General features: G+C 33.3%; 1 protein-coding gene and 2 long non-coding RNA genes across 5 annotated transcripts; all 3 read left to right on the top strand.

The window, feature by feature from the left end:
* The first annotated feature begins 8,453 nt into the window (after positions 1–8,453).
* On the top strand, positions 8,454–12,997 carry LOC149375427 (uncharacterized). Of its 2 annotated transcripts, none has more exons than XR_016292832.1 (2): positions 8,454–8,649; positions 12,341–12,997. It is a non-coding gene; the product is annotated as an uncharacterized LOC149375427 (long non-coding RNA). The 2 variants fall into 2 exon arrangements; XR_016292831.1 differs by having other exon boundaries at positions 8,462–8,649; positions 12,338–12,997.
* Positions 12,998–16,364: 3,367 nt separating this feature from the next.
* LOC149375426 (uncharacterized) lies at positions 16,365–16,982 on the top strand. Of its 2 annotated transcripts, XR_016292853.1 has the most exons (4): positions 16,365–16,450; positions 16,531–16,608; positions 16,676–16,765; positions 16,868–16,982. It is a non-coding gene; the product is annotated as an uncharacterized LOC149375426 (long non-coding RNA). The 2 variants fall into 2 exon arrangements; XR_016292852.1 differs by having other exon boundaries at positions 16,676–16,982.
* Positions 16,983–21,969: 4,987 nt separating this feature from the next.
* Positions 21,970–24,015, top strand: A4 (apolipophorin-III-like protein). The gene is made up of 2 exons (XM_014358043.2): positions 21,970–22,372; positions 23,452–24,015. The coding sequence occupies exons 1-2, from the start codon at positions 22,091–22,093 to the stop codon at positions 23,773–23,775; spliced, it is 606 nt and encodes a 201-aa protein (XP_014213529.1). The 5' UTR covers positions 21,970–22,090; the 3' UTR covers positions 23,776–24,015.
* The last annotated feature ends 2,492 nt before the right edge of the window (positions 24,016–26,507 follow it).

Below are 26,507 nucleotides of genomic sequence, written 5' to 3'. Positions count from 1 at the left end.
TTTTCTGAAAAAAAAAAATGAATAAATTATCAAAGAAAATTTATTTCAAGGAAAAATGCCGTATTTCACGATAGTCTATGCAGCTGTACATCTGCTAAGCGTTACTGCTCAAACGGTCAAGCTACAAGCTGATGATAATGGCAATTCACACATAAAATCTGCCTGGAAGAACCAACGTTTTGACCAGAGCATTATGCGTAAGACCTGCTGTAGGATCTACGATCAGGACGAATTGAGCTGCAGGATCGAGCTGATGATGGAGAACGACCACAAAAAACAGTGTGACATAAAAATCAGAGCACCCATCAAAGATAACCCTATCTGGTTCTCTTTGAAATACACAAACATGCTCATGGAAAACAAACTCATGTTGCATTGGATCTTTAGGGGCAAGGAGCAGTACAAGTTGGTCAGCATACTCGATATGGACAAATGTGATAGCGTCACTTCAGATTTTCCTGTGGACGTTTCGCCACTCGATGAACTGGGACAAGTAAGGAACCCTAACTTTCATGTCCTTGTTCACAACGATAGCTATGACGTCTCGATTGACAGCAAGAAAATATGTGGTGAGCAACACAACCCGTGTACCATCCGATACAACCATAAAGGTAAATAAACATCTTCTTAGCGTTATGGATGAAAGTATTCTCATTTTCCACTGATGTTTTTGACAATTTCTATGTATAGGTAAGCAAATAAGCCAGCCCATCGCTTTTCCCTCAAAGTACTTCAAGACAGCTATGGTCGTGGATCGATTCAATTCGAGTAGTGGTGGATTTTTCATCAACATTAAGCTTATTCACGAAGGGAATAAAGTAGGCATCCTGATGAATGTCAGCTACGTGAGCCACGAGGGTCTTGAGACGAAGGTGCTGAGAAATCACTTTTCCGAGTACATATACAGGCGACACTCGATGGTGAAATCGAGCGAACACGGGTACTTTTCGTTTTGCAGCAACATCGCTTCCTACGATGACACTAGGGTGCATTGTTTTCAATACGACACCAAAGGCCAAAAAATAATGGACAGCAGATTCATTCTGGAAGAGGATCATGATCAGTACTTTATGCTCAAGGTGTTTCCTCTGCGTCACGGTGGCGTTGTCATCGTGTACTACAACTTATATCGACTGTACGTAGATTTACGGTTCAAAATCAAAGTGGTCGATAAATATACACGACTTGTCGCATATGGCGAGCTAACCGTACAAGAAACTGATATTTCAATGGTTGATACTAACAAATTCAGGATCAACCATTTGGAGACGGACACAGGATATTGCGTTTACGTTGTCTACCTGCATCAGTTTGACCAAAATGTTAGCACAACGTACGGCCACAAGTGCTTGAATAAAATCACTGAAATATACGGTAAAAGATTGCACTAAGAAGAAATGCACCAAAGCAGAGGAACTCGAGGACGATCTTTTTAACGGAGAATGTACTGAAAGAAGAATCTAGTCTGAGAACCAGATGTATAAACGAGGTCAATTTCCTCAAATTGGATGCGTCAATACAAATTGAAATTTTAATTGGTCACAACAACATCATAAATATGCAGAATTTAAACAACGAGCATTTGACGCATGATTTTTATATAATTACAGAAAATATAATTTAAAAATTCCTACGTCCTCACTTTTCGAGATATCGAACTTGAAAGTCGAAAAAGTTATTTTCTGCTTTAAAAATATTTTTGTTTGTTTGTTTGTTTGTTTTTTTTTTTTTTTTTTTTTTTTTTCATGAAAAACATGATAAAAATAATAAAAACTATTAAAAAAAAAAAAAAAATTTCTACCTACAGAAAAAATTATGTTGATCTCTAGCGTTACCCAAAGTGCACCACAAAGAGGTAGACCTACGAGCACTCCAATGTGTGTATTTGTACATGTTTATTTGTGTGAGCTTATGCACATAGTATACATGCATGTCTATGTATAGCGCGCGTAAGCTTGATCGTTGGTTAAAAAAAATACGTCATTGTCACTGTCGTTGTCCTCGTCCTCGTCCTTGTTGTCCTCTGTCTCGTCGATGTCTTTGTCGATGGTGGACACACGAGCACGTTTAGCAACAATGCCTTCGATATTCTCACTTTTAACGGTGGTAGAGTTGATGGCTAGTAACTCTAAATCAAAACGTTCTTCACTATCGACAGTGCTGGGATACATTTTTTCAATATCAACGAGGAACTGCATGATTTGAGTGCCCAAATCGTTTTTGAATTCTCTCCAAGCAGTTTCGATGAAAAAAAGTGCCATGCGTACTGATGGAGAAGTTTTGGCAATTTCCAGAACACAATCTCATTTTTTGGTAAACGATTTTTGATTTTTGATTGTGTTCGTCGCGTCTGTCTTGTCAACTTATTTACCAATACTATTGTTGGTCGTCTGGTGTGTCGCGTCCTCTCGAAAATTTTGTCAACGCCAACGTACTATTTTGATGTCTGTGCAAATAAAACAAGTAAGTAGTTGGTTTGACATACTTTTTTATATAGGGCCAAATATCTTCCTTGCTCTTGGAGTTGACCCTGAAGAAGAGCCCTGTCTTGTCCTCCTTGCAATAAAGTCCCAAGATAATGATAGTCATCTGCTCCGTGATGCATCCTCGATGATACTTCCTCTTCGTGAGGAACGTTTCATCGACTTGTACGGTTTTTCCCTCACCACCAAGTTGATAGTCGATATGAGACGCTATCACCTCAGCAATCTCACCCAGCCGTAGTAATCTACTATTACCGTGCCTATACTAAGCTTGAGCTCGTTTTTATAGTGACGCTGAGCCAATAAATGCTGAAATAAATGAAAAAATTTATGCTTATCAAAGTTTATGTATTTGAAAAACAGTATACTACAATACATGCATATTTCTAGTAAAAAACAATAATGTTATAATACTACAATACTCACCTGATACAAGGCTGTCACAGGCATTTGCCATATATTTCCTCGACCGTCATTGTCAAGCCACAACACAATGGAGTTATCGAGGATCTTGAGGGAACAAGACTAATTTCTTCTAAAAAAAGTAAGACATTTCACAACTGTCTCCAACAAGTCATTGAAGGAGCAGAAAAATGAAAAGTTGTCTAACTTCGGATGTAACTGCGGATGTTTTGACATTGTTTACACGCACAGAACGGTCCACAGAACAATAAACAGTAAATACTTGGAGACGTAAAAGCTACAAGATTCATCGATAATACTGAGCTTTTATATTTGAAATGTTTACACGCTAAATCAAAAAGTGAATAATTATAAATTATTAATTTTTTTATAACGACTGCATCTTACGAAATACGACACTGAAAGTTGTAGCAAGTGACCGGACGTGGTTATTTTGTTAAATCAATAAATAATATGACTCTATCAAGTGTTTTTATATTGAAACCAAATATATTTAAAATTTATTTTTTGACAACACGATTTTTTCGACTTTTAAACTCAATATCTCGAAAAGTAGGTAAGTATGAATTTTTTGATTATTTTTCCCGTATTCCTGGCACCAACATATATAAAAAACCACACTCAGATCTCGGTGGCACAGAAATCGGAATCGTGCCCAAACTAGAATCCTCCCACTGCCACTTTAACGAGTGATGCGTTTCATTATCGCTGGTGGAAAAAAAGTGGATCGTGCATCGCTTGCAGGGATAAAAGATCAGTTTTTATTAATGTATACTTCAATACATAAAATATGGACGGGCTATGATTGGCTTGAGTCTTTCCTTTGTGGCGCCCTCTAATCGGTTAAAATTCTTCAGGGTTTGCCGTCACCTTCACAGCTTTATATCACATTAGTTGCATTTTGCAAAGCAACCACAGATAGGTTAATTAAGAATTACATGTTTATTTATTTAACGTGGTCATGTACATTGAGAGAACACGACAGTAAATAATAATATTAATGACTTTTACTCGTTTCTATAGGTAATATTGTTATACACACCATACCGAAACGAGAACTGTAAAAAATGTAATTTAGCTAAGAACTTGGCCCCTCCCCAACCCCCTCTCTCTCATCCTGAATAGGTTTTAAATATAGGTTCAGCTCCATTTATTAGTTTATTTCTTAATTATCTCACAAACGACTACTCATTTCTCTCAGCTCTCGGTGAACTTTACGTTTCCAAATGTTGAAAGCGTGATGCAATACATGAAACCTAATAACAGCCTAACTTTTATTCGCTTATTAAATGAATACCTACTATGCACACACGCTCACACGGACAGACGGACAATTTTTCTAAGCACTATATATTACAATTTCAAAAACTAAATCACTGATAATTTTAAGACAATTTACTTATTAGGTTCGTTTCGGACCGATGCAAAGCTTTCCCAAAGATGCGAACTGACAGACAGAAAACGGATAAATTATTCCATCCGCTAATCCTCGGCGCTACAGTTAAGACCACAATCATCGCTTCATAATTTACGCCTTCCGCATATTACGCACTCACAATTACGTAGCGCAGCCAAGTATACGATCAATCATAAAAACAGTCCACGCGAGATAGAGTTCGGCGCAAAAAAGATGAATTATCTCCGTTCGCGGTGCACGTGTTAATCCGACACGCGGTTGGATAATCATTTTCGAAAAACTTGTGGCTGCCTTGGCGATCGTAAACGTGGCGTGAACATCTCGGTTGCTTCTTCATGTACATGTACACACACGTTACATTCTCATGAGTGAGTTGCACAGAACGCTATGTGTAAGTATATAATAATATATACGCGCGTCTGTGAGATATGATATTGTTTAGCAGTTCGGACGAGGTTTCCTTCAATTGTTACGCGAGATATATCGGACTATAACGAGCGGGGTCGGCATAGTTATCCGCCATGTGTGTGCGTGTGAAACAATGGGCTCCATTGGCGAGCGCTATTTGATAGCGGATGATGAATGTTGTTTTTACTTCGTTGTGGATTGGATTCTTTTTTTCCAAAACCCTCCATTCGACAATTGTTTTCAAAGATCAACGGATGTCTTTGTTGGTACAGAGGAGGAGGATAATAAACACGAACTTGAAAAGCACTGCAATCAGAGAGTTGACAAAAGCGCTGATGAGTGCAAGAGATTTTTTTTTAAGCTTAAACTCAAAATGATACGCAAGTATCAAGACTTGTAAATTAATCAACATCATTTTTTTTCAAACAAAATCTATTTTTTTCCATACATGTCAAGTGTATCGTGTATTTCATGAAAACATGTTTTAAGAATTGAGCGCCCTTCATCAGTTTCGTTCATGTGCAAAAAAAAAATACGTATCTAATATTTTCGATAATCTACGTGATGAATAAAACAAAATTGGCAAAATTTGTTTTGCATTCACTCAATTGAATATGATATTGATGAAAATTAATTTTTGCACTTGTAAAAATACAATATGACAAGTTGTTTACAATTAAGTACGTTATTGAAAAAGTTTTTTGAAGAAGTCGAAGATATTTGAAAAAAAATTTAAATTGTCAAACGGTTGAGAAATAACTAAAGCAGCACTACTAATCACGCTATCAGTGTCAGCAAAATTTGTAAAATCATTAAAAAAAAGGTAATCGCTTCTTGCTAATTGCACAAAATTATCATCAATTTTTTTACCAGTCCTGACATTTTTACCCACAATGAAGCGGACAACTGGACGTAAAAAAATGCTGACGTCAGCGCCATTAAAGCCTTTATACCCTACTATACACATTTTTTTATGAATTACTCGTAAAAATATGTGGTATTAAAAACACTTCTGCCAATCGTTTGATACAAATCTTTGGCTACTGATTTACATGAGCTAGTTTTAAACTTTTATCAATTATTATTTGTAATTTTATTACATTATATTTCACTTCCATACTTTAGCTGGTATAAATAAACTTCCATCATTATCTATAAAAGTATCTCATATACTATTAACTTCAACCAATTATCGAATCAATAAAAATACGTGGAGCTTAAAAATTAAATTTACAGAGAATCTGTGAAATAAATTTCTTGCTAACGCTGCTGAAAGTTTGTGGTTTCTGCATTTGTACGACATATAGCCTTACAATTATAAATCTCAATAAAGCGCAAACTTATCGCGTCCAAAAGTAAACTACCACCGACTGTGTGGCTGATTGCTATAGCTGAGACGAAGGCAATCAGCCACGCTACAGTGATGACTGGTCTACTTTTTCATTACGACTTTTTTTCATTCCTTACTACTTTAGTCAATTATTTCGCTATATTTTAAATATTGTTTTTTTCTGTAATATTGTTTTACTTTTTTCACCTCTCTTGTAAATTACTTGCTAAATATATTTTTCAGGAGCTCAAACATTTATTTGGTAATAAAAATATAAAGATTCAAATCATTATTAAATATTTAATCGTATGTATGGCACTTTATTTGCCTGTTTATATTTTATAATCATATCATTTCATTATTATAAATGGTTAGGAATCGGTGCACAGAGCGAGCAGAAAGGCAAAGACCCGTTAATATATTTTTTTTATACTATAGTGTACTGATCTACTACAGTGGGTATGTGTACACACTCCTTCTCTTTATTCATTGAAATATATCGCTTTTACATATAGTACTTACATCGTATTCATCATCATACAATCATTATCATTAAATTTTTGTTCTTTATTCGCATATTACATTGTGTCTTTTATAACTCCCTTGGTCACGTATGGCTGGTTATCAAGAACTTATCTCCACAATTCTTTAATTTTTTCTGTCGGTTTTAATTTTATTTTTCTCATCTTAATCTCTCATCCTCAGTCGGTTTCATGAATTCAACACCCAACAAGAACCATTAGGAAGAATCTGAGTGTCCCGACCGGGAATCGAATACCCACTACCCCTTGAGCTGTATTGTTTCAATGGCTAATAATACTATGTAATTATTTTCACTATCCTCACGACAAAATAATTATTCATTAAAATATGGTACATAAAAATTAGATGTTTAAAATTAAATGGTTTTTGGCTCCTAGAAATCGTATTTAAGAAATTATTTCTAATGAAGGTAAAAAAAGTAAAAGAATAATGTAGAAAAATTCACTTGCAGACAAAATGTTTCATTGAAAACTTACAGATTTTATTGGTGTACGTACGTATTATTGGGTTTGACATTTCCGTATGTAGCATCGTCTTAACACAGTAAATAACAAAAATCTTTTTAATGGGTCCAAAAAATAGTTTCGTAGAATCTAATTTTTTTAATATTTACAGACAAAAAATAAAGGATATACTTCCGAACACCGTCCGCCGAACCCTATACCCAATAAGCCCAATCAATGGCAGATGGTGTTTGGACGTTCAGCCAAAATTAATACAAAATTTGTTTGGATACGTGTGGATATTTAAAACAAAATCCTGTAGTTAAAACTGAACTTTTTGCTTTGGCAACCCGTAGATTGGTCGAGTCTCTGGTGAAAAATCTGCTGGTTACACTATTAGTTTGATCAATTGTTCAAAAGAGTTGAGTATGGTTTTTTTGACACTCATAACATAAAGATGACATATTGGAATGACTTTTCATGCATCAGTGCAAACTGACTACGCTTCGCACACTAGTACGCAAAAATACTACTTCGCGCATTGTACTATAGTATCATGATTGGTGAATTCTATAGAATCAGGAATTTTTCACACTCTCTGTGCAGGTACGAAAATTTAAACTTCGTACAAGCAATTTTTTCATGCTTTTTTTTTTATATGTAAAATATGGCTGATGCAAAATCCACAAAAAATTTTCCATTAAAACAAAATTTTTTTATCATCCGTATAAATATTAATAGAAATTTTATTTTGCAGCTGCTAAAATATGTGGACCCAATTTTTTATACATACATCGTCGTTAAGATATTATGAATGTTACTATCTTCCGTCTTCCTATCGTTACGATAAGATATGCCCAAATTTGAGAACCAATATCTATTATCTCCGTACGTCTCGCTTAAAAATACCATCAACTTATATTTAACCCAAAAATTCGAAGAGCCACTAAAAAATGATCGTAATTTAGATCCGTGATTACCTGCCCTTAAGATGAAGATTAAAAAAAAAAAAAAAAAAAAAGAAAAAATGAGAAAATACTCCGACTGGACCGCTATGAGCTATTTCAAAATCGCTACGCATAAACTAGCAACGATGCGAGTAATCTCTGAGTGTACACTTACCGGCAGCAATGGGGCTCGTGAAAACAAACCTGCAATAGGCACACTCGCACGTAAGTAAACGTACAAGTATCCGCATCGTAACGAGAAACAATCGATACCTACATTAGCCACGTCACGAGTGCATGTTTGATATTCAAGTGTGTTGTGATATGCCGGTAAAGCAAAGCATTATGCGTTTGACATGCATATATATACATATGTGTATGTGGGTACGAGCGAAGCGGACGGGGCTCGACCTCCCGACCTGTTCGGGCTCTTTTTCTCCCCGGCTATCTCGTCCTCTTTGTCTGTTTACCGCGAATATTACCGCTGGTCAGCAACGCTGGAGCTCTCAGTCCAGCGCAACCTTCCGCAGCTACTGCACCGAGTGGTCGTCTTTTGGATTTAAAAAAAAATAATAATAATAATCGTCGTATCGCTCTAGACATGGCTCGCTACTTGTTGGTCACCCTCCTCGTCGCCTTAGTTTGCGTTATGCAGGTCAGTTGGGATTTTTTTTTCTTTTTTTTCCAATGATTCTCATCCGTTATTACTTTTTTTTTTTTTTTTTTTTTTTTTTTTTTTTTTTTTTTTTTCTGGTCAATCCAAAGTAATGTACAAGAAAATCAGTGGCCATTTCGTCTAGTTTTATCTATGGTTGAGTCTCTGGGTTGGAGGTTTTATGATTTTATGCAGATCAACCGATTAACTGATGCGTTATACTAAAAAATTCAACAGTTAAAACTTGCAACCACATGCTTTTTACCAAATAGGTGATTTATATGATGATATCACTTTTTAATAATTATACTTCTTAGCTTAGCCAACTAAATTTTTTTCTATGGACTACAAGCATTTTTCAAACTACTTTTCACATCGCTGATTATTTTTAATATTTATTCTTACGTACCAACATTTGAAACTAAAAAGCTATATAGGCGTGCACTTTTAATTGATGAGCCAGAATTTTTATCACATCACTATGGTTATTCGACGAAAATACTGATGTTTGAGTTAAAAGGGTTTTCCCATAAAGATTTTGCTGCTATTTATCATTGACGTAAAACAAGTGAGATATAGCTTTAAAAATAATGTTAGAATCTGGATTACGCGTGCGGCAAACATACGCTCCTTTATTTTATGGTAAAATATTTTAGCGTCATTCAAATTATTAACAACATATTTTTTTATTAAACACCTTATAAATTGACATACTTTTTATTTATGTACAAAAAAATTACGAACCGCATATGATTTTTCATCCATGATTATTGTTAATTAAATGAGGAATACTTGATTACGTGTATACACACACACATGCTCCACGTAACCAATTCAGATCATACTGATACTAGGTTCAAAATTTGTTAACCATCGGAATTAAACGATTTAGAATTAACTATACTTTTTGTTCTGTAAGAAATGTGAGGCACTCCCAAGCATAAATCAAGCCAAAAAAAAATTAAAATAAAAAATAATCAAGTGCCATTTTCAATCATTTGGTAGTATAGTTGGAGACAAGGTAATACCAATGATTTCAAAATCAGTAACCAACCGTATGTTTTAGTGTAATGTATATGTCAGTACAATTTAACGCACAGAATATCACTGCATTGAAGATCAGCAATTTTAATTTTGGTGTAACTGTAACTATTACGATATGTGATTTTACATAATTGGAAACAAAGATAATTTTTCTAGCATTTTTTTTTCTTTATCTTTGCAAAAATAGTTGTCGTTAAAAACATTGTAAATACATGAAAATATGAAAATGATTTAAAGGTCCAATAAAAACTATGTATGAATGTCTACATTATTTATTTGGTAATGCAACACATCTTGAAGATATATTTTTAATAGAGGAGAAAAAAAAATTTTACAAGAACTTTTCCTCGTGAGTATGTAAAATTTACCCGTGTAACATTTAAGTGGATTTATATGGATTCAGTATTGAAACTAGTATTTCATTACTCAACACTGCCAAATACAAATTTTTTTTTTTTTTGCTCATTACACTTTAACAAAACTTTGTTTGTCTTACAAAAAGTACAATAAAATATAATATGGGTCTAAAATAACCAAACGTTTTTCACGCAATCTTATACTTCAAAAAATTGTTAATTTTTTCACAAAAAGATCATCATAATCTGTTTGACCTTCGAATTGTATACCGTCGAGTGTTCAACTCTCTTATCCTACGTATAAACTCGAAACTTTTTACTATTTCTGCTTCGAAAGCAAATTGCTCGCACGTGGTACGATGGAATAAATTTAATCTCAAAGTACACTTATTTCTGAGTATAAAAAAGTTATCGAATAATTGGAAGGGGTGTTATGTACAGCGACTCGATTTTGCAATCATCAACTGATTCAAGAGTATATTTCTTGTAGTCAGAGACATTTTAGACAAATAAAGTATGAAGTGTAAAAGAGACCATAAGTCACTATACTATACAACTAAAATTTTCTTGCATTTTGTAGTACGAAGTTATTAACGCACTTGTTTTATTCTTATTCCTTCATTTTTATTGCTGTGTGTTTTGGTCGTATTTACGAGTTGCAATTAGTAACAAAAAAAATCTAGATACGTAAAAAAAATAAACTGCATCTGAGAGAACTTTGTTGCAGCAATAAATTTTTATTGTTACGCTTTCATAACCAGCTCCCCACTAATTTGATTTAGCACTTCATAAAGAACATGCTCTTTAGTAGGAATCCATAAACTAAACTGTTCATAAATGCTAAGTATTGAAAAAATATTATCTCTTTAAAAGTTTTGAGTTGCAACGAAACTCATCATTAATAAACGATTTTTATGTCGCTTGGAAACTTACATAATGATAATTTACAAGAAAATTAATTTACCATCGAAAAATTTCCTCGATGCACTTGACTATCGCTGGCTGTGTAAGTCTTTCGAAATAGAGTTACGTATAAGCAATATTCGCTCGATCTTTGCATGACACGGTCACGTGTTGATATTACGCATAAATAAACTTGTGGTTGACTCACCTATATGAATCCGAAATAATTAAAGTACTTACATTGAATTTTTCAAACAATAAATTAATTTGAAATTTTTACTGAAAATTTAATAAATACACGACCCAGTGTAGAAATTTGTTATTATTACTTTAAGTCCTGCATAAGTGTATTAATTTTATCAACTATTTACCAAAATGCATACGAGAGAGTAAACACTTGAAGTTGAAAGAAAAATACTATAGCCAGAATATTGTTTAAGATTTAAAAAAAAATCCAAGTGGATAATTTTAAAAATTTATGTGTCATCTTTGATTACATTAAATTGAGTCATTGTGTCAGAAGGACAGTTTGAAATACTGCAATAAAGTAATTATAAAAACAACAAAAATTATAATTTAATTACGTAGAAAAGCATGTAGAAAAGAACCTGTTGTAAAAAATTTTTTTCAGAAAACTACAAATTTAAGTTACATCAGAATATTTTTGACATTTGAAAACAATTTTAATTGTTTAGAACATTTATTCGTCTCAATGGAAAAAATGTACAATGGGAAGATAAAATTACGAGATCTAGAAGTATTGCAAACAACGTTTGACTACAAAAATACCAAAAATTTTTATTAAGTACTACAGATAAAAATAATAATTTTTGCCCTTGCAAAACTTGATTTGAAAATTAATTTTTTCCTTATATTTTTACAGTTTATAAATTTTAATTAAACTAATAGTTCAACTGATTATTATTGTTATCTCTTTTAAATTAAGTAAGAGAACTTTTATATTTTAATTTAAAAGTCACAATTTTCTTTTTTGGAATCACGAAAACGTAAATTTTGTATTTATTGATCATTTGTAGTAAAAAAAAAAGCTCATCAATCCTAAGAAACGTTTATTTAAATACAAACGAAAAAATATATTTGTTTGAATAAAACAAGTATTTATTCAAATCAAATAAACAATTTCCTTGTAACGTAACATTCAATAAAGATTAAAACCAATAGTTTTGTGTAAGAGTTAAATCTTGACTTGTGCACTTTTTTCACCAAAAATCATAAAAAAATTCGAATTTCGACAAAAACACCGTGAAAAGAAAAAAACTTGCGCAAATTTTCGTTACTCTGTACAAATACTAGTAATCGTACCCTCACTACACAAATGAAAATGACATTTCTTTCTAATAATCCTCTTCTCCCGCCAAAAAAAGCAGGCGCACTCAGTCCCGGCCGACGCCTCGACTCCGGACCCACTTCAGGACATCATGAAGAACGCCCAGGATTTCCTGAACTCCGGAAAAATACAGGAAGCCATGAAAGAGAACTGGGGATCTCTGACGGAGACCTTCAACAACGCCATGAAGGCCGCCCAGCCCCAGATCGACAAGTTCAAGAAGGACACCCAGGAGTTCCTCGACGGCGTCATCCCCAAGACCGAGGAGGAAAAGAAGCCCTAAACAATTGTCGTCGTCGTTGTGGATTAGAGGAGGACGAAAGGAATAAAACACCATCGCAATTGGACCAGAACCCTCTTGCGTCCCATCACCAATGACTCTCGTGTTTTTTTTTTTTTTTTTTAATTCATTTAACTCTATTTTTTTTTTCTCCATCTCTTTATCAGTTCTTCGTTCCTCCGGGTGCTTATCTTTTCTCTCGCAACCGCTATCTATCGGGCCACGACGGTCCCTTCTTCCTGTCGATAAAATCGTCTCGCGCTCACTCGTGTCTACACTCATGCAACGAAAGCGTGCCCAAGTGGTTTTTCTTCTTTTCTACTTTTGTACTTCGAGGCCATTCAACTATGTATACTTTTGTCGTACAAAATCTGTAAGAGTATAAAAAATATACAGTACAAAATCTTTGCGAGAAAAGTTTACTCTTGTTTTCAATTTTTTTTGCGACAAAACCTCATTTTACAATATATCCCTTCACAGAGGTACGGTTCCGTGTGGGTACATCAAGGGTGAACCTACTGTGGAATCGTTTAATGCAGGAGCACACATTTTTGGTTTCTCTTCTGTTGCCAGCTACCACGTGAACCAAAAAAATGGTGATTCACATTTGAAAACGACGACATGCGACATACCTAGTGGATTAGTAAAGACGCTGGGGTCGGGGTCAAAAAAAATTAATTGGAGATATGATAAGAAACGTTACGAAACTTATTCGTTCATCTAACTGAGTCTTGCACAGTCAATTTGCCTTAAAGTGCGATTACTGTCTGGTGATTTTTACTCAAGTTTTTTCTACTATTTGAACGTGTGGTTTTTTTTTTCACTACCAAAAAAATCGCCAATTTCAAAAACTGAATTTTTTAATTATTGAAACGAAATATTATTTTCTTACTATGTAACCAACGCACATTCTTTCGTTTTTACGTGATTGAAAGAACATTTCAAAATGTGTAATAGTATACTCATTTAAAAAAATTTCATCTCAAAATTCTGTATCTTAGAGAATAATTCGTATTTATCTATTGATTCGTTAACATTTTTGTTGTTTTAAACTTTCCTCCATTAACCCTCTTAAAATTTAGTAAGTAGGCCGAAATTTTTTTTTCTAAGTTGCAACTCAGACACAAACGTAAGAGGTATGCTATTTAGTCTCAATGAAGGATTATATTTTTTATGAATTACGAGATTGATACTTTTAATAATTTTAAACAAGATCGTGATTTTTTGACATGATGTCGATCGTATGACAATATCAATATCATGTACATCCGAATTTTTGGCACTTTTTGAGGATAATGTCAGTGCACAAATACTGGAACTCACTACTGGGTGCACAATTTCGCAAAATGCTCATTCGCTCAGTACTGACTTGCGTGAACAGAAATTTCCACTGGTGCAAAAATGTCTTTGTCTCAATTGACACATCACATCTTGCATCGAATGGCATACTTCTGTCACCTGAAGCGCAATGAAAAACGCTTCGATTGTTGCATATTCATTAAAGACTGATGTCAAAATTTTTTACTGCAAACAATGCAAATTATCGAAATATTGTTCACCAGAACATCAAAGCAAAAATTATAACTCAGTAATAATAATTGAATAACATAAATTCAATAAATTTAAAATCATATAACGAAAAACGTAAACCATTCAAGCTTCTAATTGAAAAGGTACTAAGGAACATAGATAAGATTATAGTATACTGTACTACTATATTACTATCGACAATAATAAAAACTTTATGTTTAATTGGATTTTGAAACGACAGACATAAGCTATGTGCTCATAAAAAAAAGAAAAGTTGTGAACATACAAACTTACATGTTATTGAGCTGTAAATAATACCGATCAAATAATCCAAAATTAAAAATTAAGCTACACAAATATGGATTATTATTAGTCTCCTGTTAAAAGTAAAAAAATTTACTCTTGCAATCAAGATTATTTTGTTATCATAGTATTAAAATATTTACATCAAATGATATAAAAACTGTTACTTCAAGATATAAAATTTTAAAATAATGGTAATAATTATCATATTAAATGCCAAAAAACAGTGAGACTATGATGTGAAGACAGTTAAGTACGCAAAGTATACTAAATGAAAAGTAAACATAGCAATGCTTTCCTTTATCATCCAAGTATAGTAAATTATTCCGTAAAGTAATTTTGTGTACAATTTCACAGAAGTGACAATACGAGAAATTACAAGATCAGTATCTTCTATTGGTAACTTGTGGCCCACATTTTCCTATAGTAACTAGATGTGCTTTATCTAATGGGTTTTGTACTCTGTTTTTGGACACGCACGGAAACGTACTGCTATATAAAGCAACAAAAAATATAAGTTGACGTTTATGTATAACTGTGCAGTGAGTATTTACTTAATAGCAAAGGATAAATAAATTGGACATTTCTACGCCTCGATGTCGTCACAAAAATGAATGACCATTTCTTTATTACTCTGTACTGTTAACTTAGTGGCAAATGATACATACATATGACACCACTACAAAAATTTTCTAGACTTTTATTTAATAAAAAAAAGTGATCGAAAATAATCGATGAACTACTGTCCACACTGTGGAATAATTATGCTCTTCGTGATCAGTCATGTTTGGCCGTAGTCAGCTCTGGAACATTGAGAAAGTTAGACTTCAGTGGGAAATTTAAAGAAACATAATATTTGAAATTCATTAGTTAATATTACGTAGTCCACCAACTTTAGTTGGAATAAACATATTAATTATTAGTAAGATATTTATAAGTGTTTTAGTAACTAACCTTTACAAAAAAACGGCTGAATTGGGCGTGACTAAAGAATTATTTTTATTTCAGTTTAAAAGTTACACCATAACGATGTCAAACGGATCGATCTCGAGAAAAAAATCAAAAAAGTTATCATTCGTGAAAAAACTATCGCTTATAAAATTGTTTTATTTTTACAATCGAATCCTTGGGTCCATGACTATAAATTTTAAAGAGACTGTGATTGCAAACAATAGTTTTAAACGATGGTCGTTTACTTATTCTTACACTGGAATGATCTATAATATTTGTATACTCACAATCTTAATCATAACTCAAATTTATTATCTACGAAATTTTCTGGAAGTATTTGATATAATTCACAATCATGTATCCAAAAAGTACGCATGTATTTATAGAACAGTTATTTTTTTTTCAGTCGATTTCATATTGATTCACTGCATTGTCAAACAAAAAAAGTATATAGCTATATTGAAGAAATTGAATTACGTGAGAGAGTCAGTCGAAGGATTGAAAAATGTTGTTAATTATGAAAAATTCATATCTCAAGACATGAAAAAATATATTTTTTATATACTATTTAAGTATGTTTTGTACGTGATTGTAGTGCTTTTAAGTTTTTTATGTTACGATGATTCAAGTATCTCAATATTTATTTCAATAAAAACAATTCATCGTATGATAATTGATTCGATACTCTTTCAATACTTATATTTAACGATATTAATTAAAATTTTATGCAAAAACATTGGTCACTACTTGAAAAACATTTTTGAAAAGTATATTAGTATGTCAAGCATTGATTACAACCTTATCAGTAAACACGAAAAATATCAATCAACATTGAAGTTGCGAAAAATGTTTGTACCGTTAATTGAAATATTGAAAGATACATCGGATTTGTACTCTACATTGATATTTTTGTGTATCGTTGCGTACGTCGCAACGATAATGCGTTGTTGTCAAGACATTTTATACCTGTCCATTCAAGGAAATGACGATAAGTTACTGTTAATAACGGTACATGCGTTAGTGATCTTTGATGTTTTAATTACGATTTTATCATTAACCGAGTCGGCTGGATCAGCAACTGAAGAGGTAATTAATTACTGCAATTGAAAAAACATTTTTTTTTTTTTGATTGATGCAATTTTGTAACGCTTTTATGTTCAATGCAGACTAAAAAGATAAACTCTACCTTGATCCACTGCACTATGTATAGCGATGACACGACATTCGATAGCATAACATATCAAGTAAGGGTTAATAATCTCATGACTTAAATATTATAAAATAATACTTAATGAAAAAAAAAAATTTCAGCTCTTACTGTTTTCGCACCATTGCAAGACTACAGATATTCAATTTCTAGCTTTAAATATTTTTCCACTCAAAAGATCATTATTTGTGTCTGTAAGTATTTTCGTAAATGTACAAAAATCATCGCATCCAAAACCAGTTAAAAAAAGTGTTATTATTTACCATACGAATTAATTATTATTTTACATTTTCCAGATAATAAGTTTAACTGCAACATATTTGTTTGTTTTTTTGCAATTCCAGAAAGCACAAATATTATGGCAGTGACATGTTACGATAATAATCAAATGATTAATCAAAAATCTTTGGGCACGACTGCTAATTTCAATTTTTTCACGTAAAATACTGAAATGTTAAGTGATTGTAATATTATTATTTGTATTTTCATAACTATGTATGTTTTTGTCTTTAATTAATTAAAGTAAACTGTTTGAAGTACATAAAGTATTTGAATTTTATTACACACCTCTTCAATTTTTTGTAATTATTAATCCAAATTATTATCTCAGTCATTTTAACAAAAATCATGTTGCCATTAGCTCCAATCGATAGAGAAATTTAATTGTTGATTTAATTTTTAAAGGCCTTTGATGGAGTACATTAATTTGATCATTATAACATTTATATTTTTTGCAGATTTTAAAGATTAGTTATTTGTGTGATATTTGTACCTATCTTATTATTGATGTTGCTTATGATGGACGTTCGTTACGTGATCATTGCTAGTTGATAAATTAAGAGTCATTTATAAGAATTTTCATGCTTAACCATGAAATGTATGATAAATAATAAGGAAATAAAATAAAAGGCTTCTATCACGGTACATTCAACCATCCCAATGAATAAATAAAAAATCAAAAGCCACACTAATATTGATTTATTCTTGCGTCATGCTCCATTGAATACGTAAAGTTAATTGAAATGAAAAAATAATCATGATTATGAAAACAAATAATTTACTCGTACAGGGTACAATATTGTTAATCCCTCATAGATAAATACTAATATTTTTAATATATTAGTGTAATAATAATAATTATTATTATTATTATAATAATTCTTCAAACAGAAAAGCAAGCAAGCGAGTTTCACGTGCCAGGATATTGAAGATAAAAATAGTAATATTTTTATTATCCACGTATAGCTTCTCCAAGTGATTCGAGATAGGGATCGTCTCCTCGTCACTGGTATGCGTTTTTTCCCATGGAGCCTAGATGTACTTCACTTACATTTGTTACTACCATTTTTTTGGAGCATATGAGGGTTTGGAAATGTATTACTTACTGTGTAGTACAAAAAAAAAAATTGGTGGAAATTTATTTACTGATTTCTGTTCACTATTTACTTAATGGCAAACAGTGAGTGTAGGATATCGGATATAATAAGTACGACACTTTTTTTTTCTTAAGAAAAAGTAAATAAAAAATAAATGGGCTTTTGTCGATATATTGTATTACGTCTCGATAATTGCACGTTGCTTATTCAGCGTTACATGTAAAAAAATAAATAGCTTACAGTAATATCGTTGCTTGTACAGTGGGACATTGAAATATTGTTGTAAGTCGTACAAGTTGTTATCTTAAAGAAAAATGTCCCTGATCCGGTCATGACTCCGGTCTCTGTAAAGGTATCAGCATTACAGTTGATTCGTAAAAATTTCTTTCAAACCGACTTTTTCAACTTTTGAAATAAAAAAAAATTACTTTTTAAATTTTTGTTAAATGAGAAAAAAATCTTTTCCGTTTATGTGCCACAGTTTGTTACATTTCCTGTTGATTTCAGTGATGATTGCAAATTTCGTTGCAAAAATTACGAAACCTACACCAATAAAATAGTGAAAGAAATTATCTTCAATTTACTGCAAAAAAATAACACGAAAAATTGAATTTTTCGTCACTGGTGCTCATCCCTTTCGGGGCACTCACCGTTCCCGAAGCCGCTTACGAAGAAACTCCCAAGGGACTGTTTTGATTTCAATGGCCAAGGGCGCATTAAACATCCAAATGTTACAAAAAAACTTACAAAAAAATAAGGTAGAAAAACAAACGTTATGATTTAATTTAAAGTAAAATATTATTCTAAGTGTAAAATTATAGCAAAAATTTACTTATGGCACTCGTATTTTAAGAAATGCACCGAACAAAAACAATTGTCGAATAAAACACAAATAAATAAATAAATATGCATTTAGATAAAATAAATGCTTACTTAAATCAAGTATTTAATTTTTTCGTAACGTAATATTTAATAGATATAATAAATGTTTTTTAAACTGAAATAAATGTTTATTTATTTCTATTCGTGTAAACGTTCATTTGAATTGACAAAAAACTCCCAAGATAGAAAATTATATATAATGATTTAATTTCAAGTAAAATATTATTGTAAGTATAAAATTATAGCAAGCACAAAGCACAATTCAAATACAAACAAACAAATACACATTTAGATAAAATAAATACTTATTCAAATCAAGTATTTAATTTTTTCGTAACGTAATGTTTGATGGATTTAAATAAACGTTCTTTAAATTGAAATAAATATTTATTAATTTGTATTCGTATAAACGTTTATTTGAATTAAGAAAGATCTATTTTTTCAGTAGATTATTTTTGAAAGTACAAGTAGTTTTGACTTAATATTGATTTTATTATACTTTCAGTCATATTGTCTTTATAAGAAATTTTTAGACTGTCACGTTGAAAGCCCCTGACCTTACGGTCGCTCTGCTGGCAAATATTTGTCACTGCGTAGTCCTTTCGAATAATTTTCTGCTTCAACACACTTTGCGTGTTTGCAGTAGTATTTCGTATAAAATAGAGCGTAACTTACCATAATAACTAACAAAATTTAATATTATTGAACGTGTGTCGAAAAAGTATATATTTTGATACTTCATAATAAAGTGCATTACTTGCACGCAGTGCAATTTTGTCGCAGAAAAGGACAAAGCATGACGTATACAACTTCCAGTCATAAAATTGGCATTTCTGGTAAGGCACGTTACCGGATGCTATGCCTTAAAATTCCATTTCGACTATAGAAGCGCTTCTATACCATGAGTCACACTGAAAAACACGGGAGAGCCTCCTTGATGACCAAAGCCTAACGTTTATGTGAGAAATGGAATTTCCGAAATTGAGCGTTGAGAATTTTTCATTATAATATATTATTCCCAAGTTATGTGAGGTCTTTTGCATGAAAAATCAATTTAATTTAAATACAAATTTTAAAAAGTTGCGGTAATGTCGAATTTGTCATGATATCATGTTGCTACTAAAATCGCGATTCTAAAGCTTCACGTGAGAATTTTGCAACGTTAAACGATTTGAGATTTTAAAATAATTTTGTTGAAAAATCAGAAAAATTTATTTATTTACTGCGTGCGTGTATTTTATTTCGTTACAAATATAGTTTTATTTAATATGATTTTGAAACCATTAGAAATAAAAATCGTACAAAATGTACTGAAATAAATGTTTATTTATTTCTATTCGTGTAAACGTTCATTTGAATTGACAAAAAACTCCCAAGATAGAAAATTATATATAATGATTTAATTTCAAGTAAAATATTATTGTAAGTATAAAATTATAGCAAGCACAAAGCACAATTCAAATACAAACAAACAAATACACATTTAGATAAAATAAATACTTATTCAAATCAAGTATTTAATTTTTTCGTAACGTAATGTTTGATGGATTTAAATAAACGTTCTTTAAATTGAAATAAATATTTATTAATTTGTATTCGTATAAACGTTTATTTGAATTAAGAAAGATCTATTTTTTCAGTAGATTATTTTTGAAAGTACAAGTAGTTTTGACTTAATATTGATTTTATTATACTTTCAGTCATATTGTCTTTATAAGAAATTTTTAGACTGTCACGTTGAAAGCCCCTGACCTTACGGTCGCTCTGCTGGCAAATATTTGTCACTGCGTAGTCCTTTCGAATAATTTTCTGCTTCAACACACTTTGCGTGTTTGCAGTAGTATTTCGTATAAAATAGAGCGTAACTTACCATAATAACTAACAAAATTTAATATTATTGAACGTGTGTCGAAAAAGTATATATTTTGATACTTCATAATAAAGTGCATTACTTGCACGCAGTGCAATTTTGTCGCAGAAAAGGACAAAGCATGACGTATACAACTTCCAGTCATAAAATTGGCATTTCTGGTAAGGCACGTTACCGGATGCTATGCCTTAAAATTCCATTTCGACTATAGAAGCGCTTCTATACCATGAGTCACACTGAAAAACACGGGAGAGCCTCCTTGATGACCAAAGCCTAACGTTTATGTGAGAAATGGAATTTCCGAAATTGAGCGTTGAGAATTTTTCATTATAATATATTATTCCCAAGTTATGTGAGGTCTTTTGCATGAAAAATCAATTTAATTTAAATACAAATTTTAAAAAGTTGCGGTAATGTCGAATTTGTCATGATATCATGTTGCTACTAAAATCGCGATTCTAAAGCTTCACGTGAGAATTTTGCAACGTTAAACGATTTGAGATTTTAAAATAATTTTGTTGAAAAATCAGAAAAATTTATTTATTTACTGCGTGCGTGTATTTTATTTCGTTACAAATATAGTTTTATTTAATATGATTTTGAAACCATTAGAAATAAAAATCGTACAAAATGTTGAAGTCATTATTGAAACAATTGCACAAAAGAGTAGTTGTGAATCGACCCTTTGAAATAATCATCACGTACTTCGTTTGTTTTCTTCAGTAAAAAAAAAAAAAAAAAAAAAGTATCCCATTAAACATTTTTTGGTTATAAAAAATCGTAAATGCCAAATTCCTTGATTCATCGTAATCCACAGTTGCCAAGACATCGTCGAGATCGCATAAGCGTTACACTTATTCTCAATTAAAAATAGAAAAAAGAAAAAAATTCAGCCAAAAGAGATAAATCATATCTGCCAGTGGAAACCCTCGGTCCGATTCAGCAGCGAAGCCGCGACAACAAGAAGCAAAAAAAAAAAAAAAACCTCCCGAGGCTACTAACGACGCAGCAAAAACCTATTACGAAGAGAAGGAAAAAAAAATCCATCGCGTGTCGTCTCCTACAATGCCCTCGTGTTAAAACCAGGAATATATTCTACTCCGTCTCGGCAAGAGCCCAAAGGAGAGACACACAAAACTAGGAAAAAGAGACACACCACCTCTCTCTCTCTCTCTCCGCAGATAAGCCGGCACTTTGCCCCGCGGAGATAAAAAGCGTATACACTATATTCCACCGCAACCCCGCGCTACGCCTATATAAATGGAGCCGACCAGTAGCGCCCGTACGTCAGTCTCCCCGAACGACACGTCGAGCCAACATCACCCACATCCCATTACAAACACGAGTCACCCTCTCAGTGAAAACCCAAACAATCCATCCAACGTATAGCGATGAAGTACCTCGTCGTTCTAATGACCTGCCTCTTGGCCTGTGCTTACGCAGCGCCCAACCCCGAGGAGCCGGCACCCCACGCTGCCGATGGCCAGATGGTGCCCAGCCAACAGCAGATCACCGACCTCTTCACCAACGCCCAGAGCGTCCTCGCCGATCTCTGGAGCAACATCAAGAACAACTACGTGGCCAACAACGACTACGTGAGCAACCTCGTCAAAAACCAGACCGCCGCGTTCTTCGGCAATGTCCAGGAGTTCATGACCCAGACGAGCAACAAGGTGCGTTTCTTTTTCTTTTTTTTTTCTCCTTTTCAATGATTCGGCCTTCCTTTTTGCCGCCTTTGTTCGAAACAATGGGCCCGGTTCGCGCGTTGTTTTTCCCGATCGGCCGTTTTATCGTGCCGATACTTGCTGAAGGAGGTCACGTGTGTAAGATTACGGCTCTCGAGACGTGGGTATATTTCTCAAACAAGCAATTTCACGTGGAAACGGCCGGACTGCCTTTTGTGAGTCATCTCGAGGGAATGAGTCGTAAGTTGGGGGGGTTCGATTTGGGAGCAACAACCTTTGTTATCTCCAATTTTACCGTGGTCGGACGTAAAAATGTACACAAAGCTCGGAGCTTGAAATCTGTTGAACCCGTTGTTTTGGATTTTTATGAGTAAGGCCTATAGGAGACGGTAAGGTGTATATATAGCTTTTGAATAAGGAAAAAAAAAGAACTTTTACCTGGTAGTTGTTGTATTCAAACTTTTCTCATTGTTGGCTTAATGCGAAAGTACCTTGAAAGTGCTTTTGTGCGTTTTGGATTTGACTAGAAATTAATATATTTAAACAATTTCACCACAAGGACAAAAGTTGGGGACGACTCCATCGTTTTAGGGATGCGTCCAAGACGTTGTGAATTATTTTTTAATTAAAACGACGCGTAATAAACGCGAGGATAATTTTTATTACAACTTTACTGTTTTGGAACGGTAATGTGCATATCACTTACCGGTTCAAAGTAAAATGTTTTTTATCTTATTGAGAGAAAAACGAATGATGAAAATTCCAGGTGTCGATCCATAGCTTAGAAATTTTTTACTATGTGCAACTAAACATAAAAAGCAAAAAAAATCTGCTGAATTGGTAATTTTTATACTTTTTCTTTTTTGTCTCTCGGTGTAAACTTTGTATGTACTCATATTTTCTAAACAGTGGTTTTTTATTGTACAATATTCAAAGAGCGAAGGTGTTAAAAAAAGCAATAAATCGTCATCATTTCAAACCCCCCTAAAAAAAAAAAAATAAATAAATAAATAACAAAAATAAAAATCGAATGACCATACAATGAAAACTGCTCCCCCTGATCTCAGCTGAAGGAAAAGGCACCCGAGGTGGAGAAGCAGCTGATGGAGATCCAGAACAAGCTGAAGGTGATGGTCGAGGGAGTGAACGCTAACGTGCCAAACGCCAAGGAATCGGCCGAGCAGCTACAGAAGCAGTTCCAGGAGGGCATCCAGACGTTCATCAAGGAGGCGGGCACTCTGTCGGACAAGGTCAAGGAGAACAGCGGCCAGGTCCGCGAGGAGATAGCCAACTTCACCAAACAAGCCATCACCAGCGCCGTCGAGGCCACAAAGGGCCTACAAGAGCAGCTCAAGAACTTGGCCAGCTCAACCACGGAGAAGAGCTCGTAGACGCGCACCACCTGTACCTCCCTTTTTTTCTTCTTCTTTTTCACAAAGTAAAATTTATGCACGACTTACGAAGGTCATCCATGACGCAACTGATGGTCGAAAATAATAATAATAATACTTACACGCGTCCTTGTTTGGCGCTCACATGAGTGTAGGAGAACCCAAAGACAACGGAATATCATTCCAACCAATAATTAATAACGATAATAAAAAATGATCGCAAGATCTTGTTTTGATACATTTGCTGGCTTGTTTTTTCTCGCACACACCCATCCTCGAGCGCGTCGTTTTTTTTTTTTTTTTTTTTTTTCTTTGGTTATTTTACAAATGCATAATCGATATACATTTTGAAACAACACGAACATAAATATAATTACCGGTACGGCATGTCCGTTGCTTTGTTTCACTCGCTAAAAATGGGGGAAAAATGTTTAATCTATTTATTATTTTCCATGCAGAATGTGTTTATCAATCGCGTAGAGGTTGGAAGATACCACCCCAATAAAAAAAAAAAATAAAAAAATACAATGGAGGGGTCAAGACGTTCCTAGAGTGTTTTTTCTCGATTACCGCAGTTGGAGCGCCAGTTGCAGAAAAATGGAAGGTTAGGCGGTTAGGTGTTTCGAATGAAATTCCAAAAATTAACGGAAATTTAAATCACGATACTTCAAAGTTATACTTATGGAAACGGGACACGCGCGAAAAGCGTAAACATCGCTCCTCTGGCCGCGCAACCGCCAAGAGGCGATAACTTATTGACACCGGACTCGCCAGACGTAACGACGTTGTTTACAAAGTCTCTTGTGCCGAGCGAGGCTTCGGGGTGAAAAAAAATGCGTAACATATTTTCGACGGGCGCTCAATCATTGATTATTACTCAGCAAATCGTGCCTTTTTTTTCAGCAAAAAGCGTAACGGTATCTCTCCCGCTTGTACGACTCAAGGTTTCTGGAAGACTCTCTCGAGCCGTAACAATACTATGATGAGTCCTTGCTTTTTATGCTTTTATATTTTTGTATAATAAATAATTTTCGTGTTTTTATTTTTGGCCGTAGAATCACATTTATTTTCGAAGGTTCAACGAAAGAACGCAAAGTTCAAAAAAAAAAAAAAAAAAAAAAAACGTCACTCAAATTTCATTTTGAAAATGTTTGACGTACACGAAGGAAAAATGTTTAATCGAAAGCATCAGCAACATGGACGTTGAAAAAAACAAAAAACAAATGGTCACTCGAACAGCACGTGACTTCGGTAGTTCCGAGCGGCGTAGGGGATCCTCAGTCCCTGGAGAAACGGTAAGACCAGCTGATAAACAACCGAGGCGATCCTCGCGAGCGAGCCCAGTGTCTTCGATGGCCAAGGCTGCTGGTCCAGGGCGAAGTCAGTGGACCGCCTCGGGGCCTTTGAACGGATCCGCGGAGCGGCTGACGTCTGTAAATCACATTTCGGAGTGTGTGTAGAGCGCAGGTCATTGAACCAGTAATATTGAAGGCGTACGGGTAAAATCGTCTTTTCTTTTGCAGCACTAGCGAATGGGATGAGTATGTGTCTTTTTTTTCTAGGCACAGACACGAGGATTGGAAGTACGTGTTACGTGATGGTTGTGCACTTCGAAGCGGAACCAGAGCTGGAGGATAAAATTATGTAAAAACGGGGCGTGAAAATAAAGTGCCATCTCGGCATCGTCAAGAAAAAATAGGATGATTATGAAAAATATTGCCGTTTCAGTTTGAAGAACAGTTGGTGTGAAAAAAAAAAAGATAAATTACTTTTTCTACGAACGTTATGAATATCGAGTCACTTGTCCAACGCTACGTTATACACACGCTACTAAAATTTTTTGCAAAACTGTCACGTAGAAAAATGTGCTACTGCAACATGTTTAATCTATTTACAAAAGGATTTCATTGACACACTAGTTAATGGATAAAATCAATACTAATTTTAATATTATTTACAATTTTATTGCATCAATTTTATCACATTATTTTACTAAAGTTATTTATAACATCAGGTGGGTGTTCTATATACACTTACTGATAAAATGTAAAACTACAAGTATAAAATCTATTCTGAAAGTTGTTTAGGATATTTCAATACTAAACTGTGAAAATTATAGAAAAAAATTGATAGTTAAAAGTTAAATTTATCAGATTATGGAAACACTTGAGGACACCAGCTACTTTAAAAATGGCAAGACTAAATAATAAAACTCAAAACTTTCTGGGTTATTTTGTACGTATCAAGAGCAAAATAATAATTTAAAAAACTATCCATTGTGTCTTTGATATTTGTAATACCTTAAACATTACAGCAGTTGTGACATCATTATCTGGAATTTGAAAAATTTATTAATTTACGTTTTCGAGATGGCACTTTTTTCCTATAAATTTTCAAACTACTCTTCCTTCTTGCTAACCTTTGATATATTATATAACACTCGTCAAGCACTTGGACAATTCAAGGAATATCCAGCATAAAACGTAAAACATCGAATTTGTTTTTTTTTAACTTAATGCTTATTTAAAAGAGAATCATCTATGTCGTGTAAAGGCGTACAATGATGTTGGTATATTATTCTCGATTACACGCTAAAAGTATATCCTGTTATTATGTATAGTTGCTTTATTTATGTCCACAAACAATATTTTAAATACGATGTATTATCTCTTATTTATATTTTGCTTTAATAGCAATCATGCACTAACTTAAAATCAAAACAAAGACTGTAA

The sequence above is a fragment of the Copidosoma floridanum genome, unplaced genomic scaffold, assembly GCF_036245765.1.
Source record: "Copidosoma floridanum isolate Cflo_tuat_1 unplaced genomic scaffold, Cflo_Japanese_pri ptg000007l, whole genome shotgun sequence".
Classification (NCBI taxonomy): domain Eukaryota; kingdom Metazoa; phylum Arthropoda; class Insecta; order Hymenoptera; family Encyrtidae; genus Copidosoma; species Copidosoma floridanum.
The sequence above is the reverse complement of the archived record's forward strand: the minus strand, read 5'-3'. Positions and strand labels throughout refer to the sequence as shown.